This window comes from Capra hircus (genome assembly GCF_001704415.2).
Source record: "Capra hircus breed San Clemente chromosome X unlocalized genomic scaffold, ASM170441v1, whole genome shotgun sequence".
Taxonomy (NCBI): Eukaryota; Metazoa; Chordata; class Mammalia; order Artiodactyla; family Bovidae; genus Capra; species Capra hircus.
The window spans coordinates 34,406,374-34,423,049 of NW_017189516.1; the positions used below are offsets into that span (position 1 = coordinate 34,406,374).

Below are 16,676 nucleotides of genomic sequence, written 5' to 3' on the forward strand. Positions count from 1 at the left end.
AAATGGCAAAGAAATTCATTGAAATTTTGAAATTTGACATTTTTAAAAAGGAAATCTGAAAGATCCCTTTGGTGAGGATTCAGTAGGGTAAAGAAAAGGTTTTTGTATTTGTCAAATGTAAGTGCACTTCAAATCTTCAAATCACGAAGTAAGTACCTGTTGATACTATCAAAGAGAAACAAAGGCAGATACTAGGTAAAGCAAGGATGAATTTATTCAGTAACTGTTGCATCAGGGAGAAGGACCCAGCATGAACTGAACTCAGGAGAGAGAGTGTGCTGGAGCCTGAGAAGTGTCAGGGATATACAGAAGTTTACAAGAAGCAGGAGGGAGCTGGTCACAGTGATCTGGACTTGTTAACTGATGCTTATAAAGAGAAACAAACTTCTGGAATCTTTATGACCAGAGATAGGTAGTGATTCAAGTTAGAACTAAGTACCCACCTGGCTGGGTGCATTAGCTCCTTGAACTTTTGTATTTCAAAGAGAGGGTTCTGAGGTCCTGGAGAAGACAGTTCTGGGTGGTAGATTTACATCTCTAAAGAAGGGATTTATAATTGCCAGCTTTTTAAAGTAACTGTTCTGAGGTGAAGGGGGAGCCTGTGTGCCTATATCAGATTTTGGCTGGAACAAACAGTGACTCATCCTGGCAGCATGGCAGCACTGAGCTTTCCCAGACAGGCACTTTAAGGGGGACTGGAGTCACCCTTGGCATATGACTGGAGCTGTTAGAAACGTTGTTAGCACGTGTTCTAGTCTCCTTGTGTGTGTGTGTATGAGGGAGAGGGGTGGACAAAGTCATTTTTGTGTGCTCAGAATCTGCATTTTCTATAGGCTAAAGTTGAGGCCTAATTGAGAAGAGGGCTTGGAGGAACCTAACTAGAGCCTGATCAAGAAGAGAATCTGAATCCGTACATATTATTTTGAATGACTTGCAGATATAGAAGGCAGATGGTATACTTTGGGGTAAAGAACTAGTTACTGATATGAATAGAAAATTTGTTCAGAATAACTAGAAAAATAGACCAAATCAAAACAATAAAAAATATAAATGAATTAATTTACCTTTCTGCATATACATTATTTTGTCAAAATAAAGTAGGTATAAAGTGTGGCTTTGTGAGAAAAAAGTTATTTGTGAATTTTATAGATAACAAACCCAGTGAATGAGATAACTGCCAGAGGAACTAAAACTAAGTTTTGTTGAGTAGTGGTAGCATGATCACAATCATGATGATGGCAAGGACAACAATGGCAATGATAATGACAGGCAATATTTATTGAATACTTAAAATGTGTTCCAAGGACCTAGCATTTGTTTATACTTTAAATATACTAGGGATAGGCAATATGTAATATTATTGCCCCTGTTTTACAAATAAAGACTTTATGGCTTTGATTAATAACCTAGCCAAGCTTACTTAGAGTCAGGTTATAAATGCAGACAGTCTGGCTTCAAGAAGAGTTGGTCTAACCATTAGACTGTACTACGTGTTTAGCAGTAGAGAGACCAGATAAAAATAAATATTGCTTGGTTCGTACTCGGGGAGCTGGGTTTTTCTTTGTTGTCCCATTTCAGTAAGGATAATATTGAAGGAAATTGTATCTAGAAGAGCATATTCATGGGGGTTAGTTCTAACCCACATTGTATAAGTAATATTTGAATGGACTGAAGATATCAAACCTATTTGAAAGGGATACTGAGAGATTTGTGGAGGGGTAGGACCTAGTTTTATATAAGCATATTTTTTTTCCCTCCAAATTGTCATTAGCAAAAGAGAGGGGACTAAGTGTACTGCTAATAAGAACTAGAGCTGACAGGTAGATGTTAAATAACACAAGGTTCAACTCACAGAGGGAAGTACTTTCTCTAGTGGACTGTTCACTAATGGATTGATCTCTTCCTGAGCCAATGAAATCCTCAACACTGAAAAGATTAGAGCAGGGGACATTGAGTATCTCTCAATAAAGGGTGACTCTCTTGAGTCTATGAAACATGTTACTGTTGTCTCATGCCAATTAAACAATAGTATGTCTAAAGAAATGAACAAATTCAATCTCTTGAGGGATTTTTTTTTCCCCCATATCTGGAGTCTAAGTCTAACACTGTTTTTTCGTTTTGGAGGCAATGGGAAAGAGAATTACAGTCTAATTTTACTCTCTGTTTATTTGCAGATGTGTATGCTCTTTAATGTTTCAAAGTTGAAGAAGCCAAAGTCCATTTTATACAAAGCAGAACTGAGCCTTCCAGAACATTTTGATATCCCCAAGACAGTCCTCATTCCTCAGATTCCAGAAACTCAAGTTGAATTGGCTCAATATCAAGGAAATGAATCTGCGGAAAAAACAGGTAACCAGTAGTGTTAATGTGTAGACTGCAATGTCTAGCACTGGCTTGCTGCTGCTGCTGCTAAGTCACTTCAGTCGTGTCCGACTCTGTGCAATTGTGCAATTTTAAAATACAAAGAAAAGATTATCTTAATAGGTTTTTCATAATGTAATTGAAGAGAAAGTGCAGCTATATAAATACAAATTGTTGAATGATACTTTACATTGTAAATAACTGATATACTACATCACAGTAATTTAAATTATGTACTGAATTCATGTGCCAAATACTGGTACTGAAATTTACTGAAATTTGCCAGCCTGTCTTTGTTAAAGAGTGGTTGTCTGATTAAGACCATAAGTTCTTTTTGAGGAAGGTAATTTCTTGCTGTCACAGTGAACTTGGGTACAGAAATTGCACTGGAGTTGAGGCTTAGATTGGCTCTAAAGGATAGGAAGGATATTGGTAGCAAGAACATTTCAGAGGAGAAAAGTGCCATTTATGGGTAATTTATCTTTCATCTGGATAAGGTCCTTTTTTAGCTGAGCACCTATTTTTTGTCTCCTTTATTCTGAGTATTTGTGATCAAGCAGGACTATGCCTGGGTCTTCCCAGGTGGCACTAGTGGTAAAGAATTTGCCTGCCAATGCAGTAGACTTAAGAGCCTTGGGTTCAAGTTCAATCCTTGGGTCAGGAAGATCCCCTGAGAGGGAAGACATAGCAACCCACTCCAGTATTTTTGCCTGGAGAATTTCATGAACAGAGGAGCCTGGCGGGCTATAGTCCATAGGGTCTCGCAAAGAGTCAGACACAAATAAGTGACTTAGCACTCACACAGGACTAAGTGAGATTTAACAAAATACAAACATTTATATTAGTAAATGCAAGTGGTAAGATGTAAACAAAGTGATAGAATAATTTAAAGTATTCATTTTTTTAAGTTTTTAAAAAATTTTAATTGATGTATTTTTGATTTACAATATTGTGTTATAGCAATACAGCAAAGAAAATAAATTATACATATATATATACATTATTTTCCATTATGATTTATTGTAGGATACTGAATATAGTTCCCTGTGCTATATAGTAGGATCTTGTTGTTTATCCATTCTATATATAAAAGAATGGGGGTTACATCTGCCAACCCCAACCTCTCACTCCTTCCCCCCAACCTTGGCAACCACCAGTCTGTTCTCAATGTCCCTGATTCCCTGATTCTGTTTCTGTTTCATAGATAGGTTCATTTGTATTATATTCCATGTGAATTTTAAGATGATGTGTTCTAGTTTTGGGGAAAGGGTCATGAGAAGTTGACAGGGATCACATTAAATGTTTATTGTTTTGGGTAGTATGGCCATTTAAAGAGTACTTAATTCTTCCAACCCAAGAGCGTGGGTTATTTTCCCATTTTTTTTTTGAGTCATTTTCAATTTCCTTTATTAATGTTTTATAGTTCTCAAAATATAAATCTTTCACCTGCTGGATCTGGTTTATTCCCAAATATTTTATTTTTGGTGGTGTGATTTTAAAAGGTTTTTTTTTTTTTTTTAAACATTACATTTCTGGAAATTCATTGTTGGGGTAAAGAAATGCAACCTACTTTTGTATATTAATCTTTGTATCCTGCTACCTTGCTGAATTTGTTTATCAGTTTTAGTAGTTTATGGTGTGGAGTCTTCAGGTTTTTTATATTTATTATCATATCATCTGTATGTAATGACGATTTTACCTTTCACCTCCAATTTGGATACCTTTTATTTCTTTTTTTTCTTTTCTGATTGCTGTGGCTAGGACTTGGAATACTATTTTGAAGAGAAGTGGTCAGAGTGGGCAGGCTTGTCTTGTTTCAGATTATAGTAGGAACACTTTCATCTTTTCATCATTGAGTATTATATTGGCTGTGGGTTTGTTATAAATAGCCTTTATTATAATGATATATGTTCCCTCTATACCCACTTTGGTAAGAGTTTTTTAATCATGAATGGGTATTGAATTTTGTCAGTTTTTTTTTCCAGTTGAGATGATATGTGGTTTTTTTTTTCTTCTTCTTCTTTCTTTTTTGATGTGGTATATTACATTGTAATTTGTGTATGTTGAACCATTCTTATGTACTTGGGATGCATACCATTTGGTCATGGAGTATGATACTTTTTAATGTGTTGTTGGATTTGGTTTGCTAATATTTTGTTGAGAGTTTTCACATCTATATCCATGAAAGATATTGACCTATGATTTTCTTTTTTGATTGTGTCTCTGACTGATTTTAGTATCAGGGTGATGGTGGCTTCATAGAATGCTTTTGGGAGTGTTCCCTCCTCTTCAGTTTTTTGGAAGCATCTGAGAAGGATCAGTGAGTTTTTCTTTGTATGTTTAGTAGAATTTGCCTGTGAAGCCATTTTGTCATGGACTTTGGTTTGTAGGGAGTTTTTAAATTACAAATTCTTTTTCACTTTTAGTGATTGGTCTGTTCAAATGATCTAATTCTTCTTGAATCAATTTTGTTGGCCTAAGGTATTCAAAATTAATTTACATTTTTTCTCACTTTTTTTCCAAGTTGGTGGATAATAATAGAAATATAATTTCTTTACTTGGGATTTTTATTTGTTATTTTCCTATGGCTTTAACTCTAAAATTTTTTCTAAATCTGAAAGGATGATTACAAATGACAAGGAACAGAGTAATCTGTTCACTTTGCCATCCTAGGAGATCTGAGATCCCAGTTTCAAATGCCAAGTGGTCAGGCAGGTAACAAGTATTTATGAATTGGGTCTGGTCTGTGGCAGTAGGGATGATGAGACGTATGACAAACTGAAGAATAGATGCCCTGTTTACATACTTAAATTTCAAAAGTAAAGATAAGATTCTGAGCTAGACAAAGAAATGTGAGCTTGACTGGCCAGCTCTCAGTTTGAGACCTTTCATGTTAAGTTATTGTCTTTTTTCTTAATCTTTAATACATTCAGCTTTTCTATGTGCTATTACATTTTTAAGTGAAAAATTTATTTTTGTAAACATTTTATTCCCTTTTGAGATAACTGGATAAAGCTGTGTGCATTATGAACTTGGCTAGTATTGTCGGTCCAGGCCATTCATTTATTCAGCTGTTTATTTAACAACACTGTTGAGCATGAATTTCTTTGGGCAAAATAATGAAAATTTCCATTTTCATCTCTTTGAAGAACTAACAGATGAGCAACCCTTGTAATACAATGCAATAACTATTGATAGAGAAGTACTTACATAGAGTATGCTCACAAATATAACCAGAATTAATACAGTTAATTATAGAAGATAATTAAAATTTTAAAAAGGAATTCATTTTGAGAAAACAGATAACTAGGATACATAGTATAGACTTGCATGAAACTCACAGTATAGTCTTATGAATACTTTGGCATATTAAGATGTTATCTAATTATAAATAAGTATGACTGATTTATATTTAAGTCTTTCACTCACATATTTTTCTAAGACTAATACTTATCTTTCATATAAACTGTTAACTGTCCATTTTAGTAAGAAGATTATTGTGAAAATTAAGAAAAAATAGAACTGCAAACAATTTTAAATAATTGTGCATAAAACTTTTACAATGTAATTAACCAGTGATGATTCATGTATAACTTATTTGTCTATGTGATTGAGTTTTTAGAGGAAGCTTTCAACCCTAATTTCTGTTTTCATTTCCTTCAGCACACATTTAAGTAATATATGTTTATAAAAACACAGTATTCTAGCTCAGAATAGCGGCAGGTCAAGTAGCATATATACCCTTAACAATGTACATTCTGTTTTGAAGCAGTGGACTTGATTAATGAAAAGGAAAAGAATGTATTTTTACATTAATAAATAAGCTTCTATTGGAATTTGAAACAAAGAATATTAGATTTAAGGGTTTAGAAAATGTATTTTTTGAATAGAACAAACCAGATAATTTTGTTTTGTTTTGTTTTGTTTTTCCATTTCACTTCATTTGAATTTGAAGAGAACACACCAGAGAATCCTAGGAATAAATAAATTCAAAAACAAAAGTTTTTTGTGAATGGATTAGAGAAAGAAATTAATGAAAAGTGTTTATGTGAAGAGTGGAAATAGCCTAGTGTTCCTCCTAATTTCAGGAAAGGGGTGAAAGTAATCTCTTGAAGTTTTACTTTTGATGTATTAAAAATGTCTGCCTTCTACCCTCTCATATTAATGTTGCCTATCAGTCTTTACCTTTTTGAAATTTGTAGTGAAAATTCCACAGTTCTGATTACATAGCTATCACCAAAATTATTAAAAATAATCTAAGCCATATTATTTCAGCCCCATCATTTAAAGAAGAATTATGTTTTTCCACTCTACCATTTAACATTGTAATATTTTCATCACAAAGAAATGAAGCTGTAGGAAAGTGTGTGTGCATATGGTAGGTGCATCAATCTCTATAGATGTAATAGATATGCATATATGACAGTAATTTCCCCTTGAAAAGAAACATCACTTGTCCCATTTCACAGATCTCAGAGATCCTGTGACTCCTTTATGATAGTGAACTGGGGTAGATCTAAATGTTTAGTGAGCACTGACAATATATAAAGCATTGTGAGGATTGGTTTGTATACATTTTCTCATTTAATCCTACTGGTATATATTTATGTCTCAGAGCCTTTTTAGGCATTAATTCTTTTATTTGCTAATCTCTATACTCTTGCATTTCTCACAGCAACCTTTACACACTGTTATTAGTCTTTATAAACACCCTCTTCACTCCAGTCTTTTCCCCATCTTCAGCCTCCACTGGACAAATGACTGCATCTCCTCCCTCGTGGAGGAGTAGGAGCTACTTACTCTTCCTTAACCCTCTTACTGTTTTCACCCCAGCCTCTGAACAATAGGAATCTATTCTATCAACCTTGCTACGGGTATCTATTATCACAGAACCTGTTCTTGGGCTCTTTATTCTCCATCATTTATCATAGCTCTGTCTTCTCTGAGAGTAGTAGTTCCTTCGCTTTTGTCTCTCAAGTGTTCTCAAACTTCAAAACCTAAAGAAATGCATGCCTTTCCCTTGGTAAACATACTTCCCAGTAGAGGGATATGCATTTGCAATTTCTTTTTGTGTGTAACATTCTCAGCTTCTCAAATCTGGCTTGTGCTACCACTGGAGCAAAACAGCTGGTTGCTTTCAGTGGACCATTCTCAGTCTACATCTTACAGGATATCTATAGCGTTTAACCTGGATGATTAATCATCTGCTCTTAGAATTCTAGACACTTGAGATCAAGGTTTTATCCTTGTTTCTTGCACTTCTTCTCCATCCCCTTGACAAGATTTCTTCTTAGTGTCTGTAGATTCTTCTGTTTACCTCATCAATATGGGACTCTTCAAGACTCTTCTTACCCTAATGAAGCTATTACTGCTTTTTACCCCTCCCCTAGGGGATTTCATATACACCAATGGTTATAATTACCATTAATGTCACCAATATTTATCTATTCCTACCCTTTTCCTTCTGTTTCAACTTACATATTTTTTCCATTTTTAATTTATTTTAAATTGAAGGATAATTGCTTTATAGTATTGTTCAACTTATATATTCAGAGGCAGACTAGACATGCATACCTAGATACATATGCAAATATATATCCAAGTAGATAGATAGATAAATCTAGAGGTATATCCCCCAAATTCAAAATGAGTGCATTATTATTCTCCGTTTATTTTTCCTCATTATATAATCTTTTTCGTGTCAGATGGTGGGACTTGATGTGTTTCTTAGAAATCTGGGCACACTACTTGAAGCTTCTTTCTTCTGAGCCCATATATTAAATTCATCTTGTAGTCCTAAAGTTTCTGTTATTTCTTTTTCTTTACTCCCACTTAACATGCAGGTGTTCATCATTACTTCACAAATGGAGATATAATCACATGTCTCTCTTCTCTCTTTGGTTCAAATTTAATGAAATAACATATGTTAAGAATTTATATGTTTTATGATATACCTGATAAATACTGGCTATTAGTAATATAATATTCTAAGCTCATTCACCTCTAGGCATACAAATTATAAATCTGACCATAAAATATTACTGAAACATTTAGTGATATTAGATGGTCAGACTTACTCTGACACTAAAAGAGCATAAACTTTATGAGTCTTTACTTTTTCACCCTCCCAGACCCTGTACCTACTTTCATCTTTGTAATTTTGCATTATTTCTCTTGAAGAAACTCCCCCTGAATTGTGAAAACCTCAGGCTGCAAAAAACCTGGACTTTTCCTTGGTTGTAGATACTGACTTAAAATCTCATCTACTTGTGGTTCTGTGGATATTGAAATTTATGAACACAAAGAATAAAAATGGATCATAAATAGACATAAGGAAGGGGCTTCCCTGGTGGCTCAGTGGTAAAGAATTTACTTGCCATTGAAGGAGATGCAAGTTTGATTGCTGGGTCAGAAGATCTCCTGGAGAAGGAAATGACAACCCCCTCCCCGCCCCCCCGACCCCCGGCCAGTATTCTTGCCTGGGAAATCCAATGGATGGAGGAGCCTGGTGGGCTAAGTCCATGATGTTGCAAAAGAGTCAGACATGACTTAGCAACTAAACAATGACAACAAGCAGGAAGACACCAGTGGATCCAGGAGCACTTATTTAAGTTGCCTGCACAATGATGAAGGTCCTATATGTTTTGTGCCACCCGTAAAAACTATGTGCAAGGGCACTCAAACAAAGTGCTCTCGACTGGTTTTGCTGATTGACTTAAACAGAACACAACCCTCATTCCTAAAGGTGATCACTTCAGTTTCTAGCACTTTGTATTGACCCAATTTCTTCTTCTTTCCCAAGGGTACATGGCAGACATGTTGGAAGTGCATATTGTAGGAACACTGTTTTACTTCTCTCCTTCCCCCATCTAATTCCAGTTTTCCTAATTTTATAAGATTTACCCATTAGCAGTCAAGTAGTTGACAAGCACGGAGAAAGCAATGGTACCCCACTCCAGTACTCTTGCCTGGCAAATCCCATGGATGGAGGAGCCTGGTAGGCTGCAGACCATGGGGTCGCAAAGAGTCAGACATGACTGAGCGACTTCACTTTCACTTTTCACTTTCATGCATTAGAGAAGGAAATGGCAACCTACTCCAGTGTTCTTGCCTGGAGAATCCCAGGGATGGGGGAGCCTGGTGGGCTGCCATCTATGGGATCACACAGAGTCGGACACGACTGAAGTGACTTAGCAGCAGCAGCAGCAGCAGTTGACAAGCATCCACTAAATACTTCCATGACAGTGATCATATAAAGTGATTGTAAACATACAGTAAACATTTCCTAGTAATAACTAACACTATACTATGTAGTTCTACCCATTTTTACAAAAATTAAGTGCATTATTATAATGCCTAAATTTTATCCTTCAGCATGAGAAAAACTATAACATTGTTGCAATAAAAATGGACCTAAAATCCTTCTTGAAATTTATTAAATATACTTTGAAAAATAAACCCTATATCCCTGCATTATATCAAATAACCCACAAATATATTTCAGATAGAATAAAAAAATAAATTTCAGGGAAGAACAAGATGGCGGAGGAGTAGGTAGATGTGGAGTACATCTCTCTCCACGGATACGTCAGGAATACACCTTCAGACAGAAGTGCATGCAGAACACCAGTTGAGAGCCGGCAGGAGTACCTGACCAGAGGAAAAGAATATATATAACCACAAAACTCAGTAGGATGAAGGAACTTGGGGGAAAAGCAGGAGTGTTAGTAGGACTGGATCTCCCCTCGTTGGGTGGGAGAACTGAAGCAGGGGTCCGATCCCCACATTGGGGCTATTGTCTGAGTCAGAGGAGAAACATTTAAGGCTGAAAGTGAAACAGCTGATATGAAACGAGAATCAAACAGTCCTTGCTGAAGCCATACATACCCTGGATAGGGATGAGGGGCTCATGGAAGGCGCAGCAGCTGGGAGCTGGAGTTTGGGGAGTGTGGAGCGATCACAGGGCAAGGGCTTCTGTTGACTGTGGAGAGATGGATGGAGGGGATGTGAGGGAGGAGGTCATGGTGGGAACAGTGGAGGAAAGCTGGGCAGCCATGGAAGTAAGGTGATACTGCTGAGTCACGCGTAGTCCCTGGAGCCATCACCATAGCCTCTCTCTCCCCACAGGGCCAGCATCCACAGCTGAACAGTAGGGAGGCTGGCCCATCAAATGCCTCATGCACTGAACTACAGAGCAGGACCCTACCCAGGGTGCTCCTTTAAATGCCTGATGCACTGATCTACAGAGTAGGACCCCAGCCGGGCGGGGGTGGGGATGGGGGTGGGGGCGGCCCTCTATGTACCTGACACACTAAACAACAGCAAAGGACCCCAGGCAAGGGAACCTTCTAAATGCCCCAACAGGCAGAACTATAGAGAAAGACTGGCCAAGGAGGCCTTCTGATCACCAGCTATAAGAAACTGAAAAAAGACTCTGATAGGGCTATAACTTCTGTGGCAGAGGCAGTCCATGTCCCTGCACACGTGGCGCCACCAGGGTCCCCGCAAGCCAAGCAGCTGTGCCACCTTCATGCTCAACCTCACTGGGGCAGAGTTGCCACAGGCAAAAAAAGTCTTGCGTTTATGCATGAAGGGTCGCTTCAGTTGAGTCCTACTCTTTGCGACCCCCCTGAAGGAGGATTCTCCAGGCAAGAATACTGTAGTGTATTGGCCAATACTGGTTGACCAATCCTTCTAGAGCACTATATTTCCTGCTGCCCTAGCCGCCAACTCCCCTGAGTACCTGGTGGTGCCAGAACCCCTGTGGCCCAAGCAGCTGCACCACCTCCACACCTGGCCCTCACAGGGGCAAACCCAAGTCCTCCAGGGCAGCCTCAGGAGCAAACCCCAGTGGACAACCCACATACAGTGGTGGAAATAAAATCACAGTTGAAATCTAGGAGCAGTGTGGATAAGGAAGAAGACCCAAAACCTTCCCACCAGCTGTACAGGCTGCAGATTCAATCCGCATGATCAACTAGGCAGACTCTGTGTCTGTGGAATATATAAAAGATCATTGAGAACTCCCACAAAAGAAAACACACTAGTCCAGATAGCTATGGACATTGGAGGCAAGAACACATAGGAGTAGGACTAGATTGGAATCTGAGCTTCCTCTACAGCAAGTCCAGAGATCAGCACAGTGTTGGAGGGCATCCTAGGAAGGTGAAGTGGATTGTGACTCCCAGTAAGGGAAAGGACTTTGAGAACAGTGACTCAAGGAAAACATTTATTATTCTTATGTTTTGACTCGCTCTGTAGATTTTTTTGGATTCCCCCCTCGACCCCCATTGTAGTTGTCAATTTTATTGGCACTATGGAATCTAATGAAGCTTTTGAGCTTTTTTTTTTCCTCAGTCACATTTTTTATTGCTGTTACAAACCTCTGCCTCTATGTTGGGCTTTTGCAGGTCTGTGCAGTTTTCCTTTTTTTTTCCCCTCTCTCTCTTTTTAACTTTTTAAACCTATTATTATTTTTTCTATATTTATTCCTTTGTTTGCTTTTCCCACTATTCTTTTCCCCTTGCAGTTAATCTTTAATGTATATAAATCTTCTTTATCTACCTCTGTTTAACTTTGTGTATCTATTCTTTCTTTCTTCTTGTTCTTTCCTTTCCTGTCAACATATTTGTTAGCTTTATTTTCATTGCTTTATTCCCCAATTGGCACCTTACTCTAGTTTTGTTTTCCAGTTTGTTCTTTAGTCAGTTTTGTTCTGGTAGATATAATTTTTGGTTTCCTTTGTTTGCCAGGTCAGTCTATTGTACTTTATTTTTGTTGGACTGTTTTGATTTTGCTTATGGGTGTATATGTATATGTGTATATTCAGTCACACTTTTTATTGTTGTTATGAACCTCTGCCTCTACTTTGGGCTTCTGCAGTTCTGTGGAGTTTTCCTCTCCCTGCCCCCATTTTCTTTCTTCTTCTATTCTTGTCTTTTTTCTTTTTTATAATTTTAGTTTTTAATTTTGTTAAGCCTGCTATATTTTTTCTACATTTACTCCTTTGTTTGCCTTTCCTACTGTTCTTTTCCCGTTGCAGTTAATCTTAATGTATATAAATCTTCTTCATCTACTTCTATTTAACTTTGCATATCTATTTTTTCTTTCTCTTCCTTCCTCTCAACATATTTGTTAGTTTTGTTATCATTGCTTTATTCACCACTTGGCACATTGGTTTAGTTTTGTTTTTTAGTTTGTGCTTTAGTTAGTTTTGTTCTTAACTAGTAAATGTAATTTTTTATTTACTTTGTTTGCTGGGTCAACCTACTCTACTTTATTTTGTTGGACTCTTTTCACTTTGTTCATGGGTGTATATGTGTATGTGTAGATTCTATTATTTTAATTGTTATTTGCCTGTTTTTGTAATTGCAATTTGTTTGGAACTTATCTTTGATTTCTCATTTTTGGATATTTGTTTTAATCTCACTTAATTCCATAATAAACGACTTGTGGAATTTTCGCTCCTAACTAGAGATCAAGTCTTGAGCCTTTGGAGTGGGAACGCTGACTCCAACACCCAAGCCTACCAGAGAACTAACCCTAGGGAGTATCAAATAGTGAGAACTAACACAAAGGAAACCATTTGAATACAAGACCCTGCATCACCCAACCACCAGTAGCACACTGTGCAGGATGCCTCATGTAAACAAGAAACAAAACAAAAATACAGACCCAATCATCAGCAGACAGGAGTTCCACCTCACTCAGCCTTGCCCATCAGAGGAAAAACAAACAAACACTCAGCACAAATCTCGCCCTATAGAAAGCTTACATAAACCGCTGGACCACCCTTAGGAAGGCAGAAGCCAAAAGGAAGAAGGAATTCAACCTTGAAGCCTGGGAAAAAGAGACCTCAAACACAATAAGTTTAAAAAAAAATGCAAAGGCAGAGAAATACTACACAAATGAAGGAACAAACTAGAAACACAGAAGTCCAAATAAATGAGGAAATAGGCAAACTACCTGAAAAAGAATTCAGAATAACAATAGTAAAACTGATCAAAAACCTTGAAAACAAAATGGAGAAAATGCAAGAATCAATTATCAAAAACATAGAAGAATTAAAGAATAAACATACAGAGACAAGCAACACAATTACTGAAATTAAAAATACTCCAGAAGGAATCAAGAGCAAAATATCTGAAACAGAGGAACGAATCAGTGATCTGGAAGATAAAATGGTAGAAATAACTTCTGAAGAGCAGAATAAAGTAAAAAGAATGAAAAGAGCTCAGGTCTCTGAAAATAGTCTCAGAGACATCTGGGACCATTTCAAATGTACCAACATGGCTCAGACAGTAAAGCGTCTGTCTACGATGTGGGAGACCTGGGTTCAATCCCTTGGTTAGGAAGATCCCTTGGAGAAGGAAATGGTAATCCACTCCAGTACTCTTGCCTGGAAAATCCCATGGACAGAGGAGCCTGGTAGGCTACAGTCCATGGGGTCACGAAGAGTCGGACACGACTGAGTAACTTCACGTCACGTCACGTCAGAAGAAGAAGAGAAAAGGAAAGGGTATGAGAAAATTTTTGAAAAGAATAATGAAGATTTTCCCAATGTGGAAAAGGAAATAGTCAACCAAGTCCAAGAGGCAAAAAGAGTCCCATTAAGGATAAACCCAAGGAGAAACATGCCAAGACACATACTAATCAAACTACTAAAGACTAAACACAAAGAAAGAATTTTAAAAGCAGCAAGGGAGAAACAGGAAGTAACATAAAAGGGAAATCCCATACGCTTAATAGCTGATCTTTCAGCAGAAACTGCAGGCCAGAAGGGAGTGGCAGGATATATTTAATGTACTGAAAGGGAAAAACCTACAACCAAGTTTACTGTATCCAGCAAGGATCTCATTCAAAATTCATGGAGAAATAAAGAGCTTTGCAGACAAGCAAAAGTTAAAAGAATTCAGTACCACCAAACCAGCTTTACAACAAATGTTAAATGGACTTATATAGTCAAGAAATACAAGAGAGGAAAAAAGATCTACAAAATCAACCCCAAACAATTAAGAAAATGTCTATAGGAACATATATATATCAATAATTACTTTAAATGTAAATGGATTAAATGCTCCAACCAAAAGACACAGACTGGCTGAATGGATACAAACACAAGACCCATATATATGCAGTCTACAAGAAACCCACTTCAGACCTAAAGACACATATAGACTGAAAGTGAGAGGATGGAAAAATATATTCCATGCAAATGGGAAGCAAAAGAAAGCTGAAATAGCAATCCTCATATCAGATAAAATATAACTTATAGAAGATTACAAGAGATAAGGAAGGACATTACATAATGATCAAGGGATCAATCCAAGAGGAAAACATAATAATTGTAAACATCTATGCACCCAACATGGAGAAGGCAATGGCACCCAACTCCGGTACTCTTGCCTGGAAAATCCCATGCACGGAGAAACCTGGAAGGTTGCACTCCATGGGGTCGCAAAGAGTCAGACACGACTGAGCGACTTCATTTTCACTTTTCACTTTCATGCACTGGAGAAGGAAATGGCAACCCACTCCAGTGTTCTTGCCTGGAGAATCCCAGGGACAGGGGAGCCTGGTGGGCTGCCATCTATGGGGTCGCACAGAGTCAGACATGACTGAAGCAAGTTAGCAGCAGCAGCAGCATCATGCACCCAACATAGGGGCACCTCAGTACATAAGACAAAGACTAACAGGCATAAACGGAGAAATTGACAGTAACACAATAATAGTAGGAGACTTTAACATCCCATCTGCACCAATGGACAGATCAACAAAACAAAAAATTAATCAGGAAACCCAAGTCTTAAAATGATACATTAGATGAGATGAATCTCCTTGATATCTTCAGGACATTCCATCCAAATTCAGAATACACCTTCTTTTTAAGTGCACATGGAACATTCTCCAGGATAGACCACATCTTGGGTCACAAATCAAACCTCAGTAAATTTAAGAAAATTGAAATCGTATCAAGCATCTTCTCTGACCACAACGCTATGAGACTAGATATCAATTACAAGGAAAAAAAAATCTGTAAGAAGCACAAACACATGGAGATTAAACAATACATTTCTAAATAACCAACAGGTCACTGAAGAAATCAGAAGGGAAATCAAAAAATTACCAGAAACAAATGACAATGAAAACATGACAGCTCAAAACCGATGGGATGCAGCAAAAGCAGTACTAAGGAATCAAGAAAAACGTCAAATAGACAACCCAACTTTACACCTAAAACTGGAAAAAGAACACCCCAAAATTAGTGAAGGAAAGAAATCATAAAGATCCAAGCAGAAATAAATGAAAAAGAAATGAAAGAAATAATAGTAATGAGTAATAAAACTAATCTGGTTTTTTGAAAAGATAAATAAAATTGACAAACCTTTAGCCAGACTCATCAAGAAAAAAAGAAGAATCGAATCAACAAAATTAGAAATGAAAAAGGAGAGGTTTCAACAAACAATGCAGAAATACAAAGCATTGTAAGAGAGTATTATAAACAACTCTAAGGTAATAAATTGGATAACCTGGAAAAAATGGACAGATTCTTAGAAAAGTTCAGTCTTCCAAGACTGAGCCAGGAAGAAACAGAAATTATGAACAACTCAATTACAAGTACTGAAATTGAAGCTGTGATCAAAAATCTCCCAAAAAACAAAAGCCCAGGACCAGATGGCTTCACAGGAGAATTCTATCAAACATTTGCTAAGTCACTTCAGTCGTGTCCGACTCTGTGCAACCCCATAGATGGTAGCCCACCAGGCTCCCCCATCCTTGGGATTCTCCAGGCAAGAACACTGGAGTGGGTTGCCATTTCCTTCTCCACTGCATGACAGTGAAAAGTGAAAGTGAGAGAAGAGCTACTGCCTATCCTTCTAAAACTCTTTCAAAAAATTGCAGAGAAAGGAACACTTCCAAACTCATTCTACAAGGCCACCATCACCCTGATACCAAAAGCAGACAAAGACAACACAAGAAAAGAAAACTACAGGCTGATATCACTGATGAACATAGATGCAAAAATCCTCAGGAAAATTTTAGCAGAAATCAGCAACACATCAAAAAGTTCATACACCATGATCAAGTTGGGTTTATTCCAGGAATGCAAGGATTCTTCAATATATACAAATCAATCAATGTGATATACCGTATTAACAAATTGAAAGATCAAAACCATATGATCATCACAATAGATGCAGGAAAAGCCTTTGACAAAATTTGGCACCCATTTATGATTAAAACAGTTCAAAAATGGGCATAGAAGGAACCTACTTCAACATAATAAAGGCTATATATGATAAGCCTACAGCATA

At 37.2% G+C, this 16,676-nt stretch overlaps 1 protein-coding gene across 1 annotated transcript in view; it reads left to right on the forward strand.

The window, feature by feature from the left end:
• The window catches only part of CFAP47 (cilia and flagella associated protein 47), a 388,870-nt gene that overhangs the window by 280,144 nt on the left and 92,050 nt on the right, over positions 1-16,676 (forward strand). Inside the window, exon 27 of the mRNA XM_018043692.1 lies at positions 2,175-2,312. Within this exon, the coding sequence (XP_017899181.1) occupies positions 2,175-2,312 (138 nt within the window). The remainder of the gene's footprint in view (positions 1-2,174; positions 2,313-16,676) is intronic.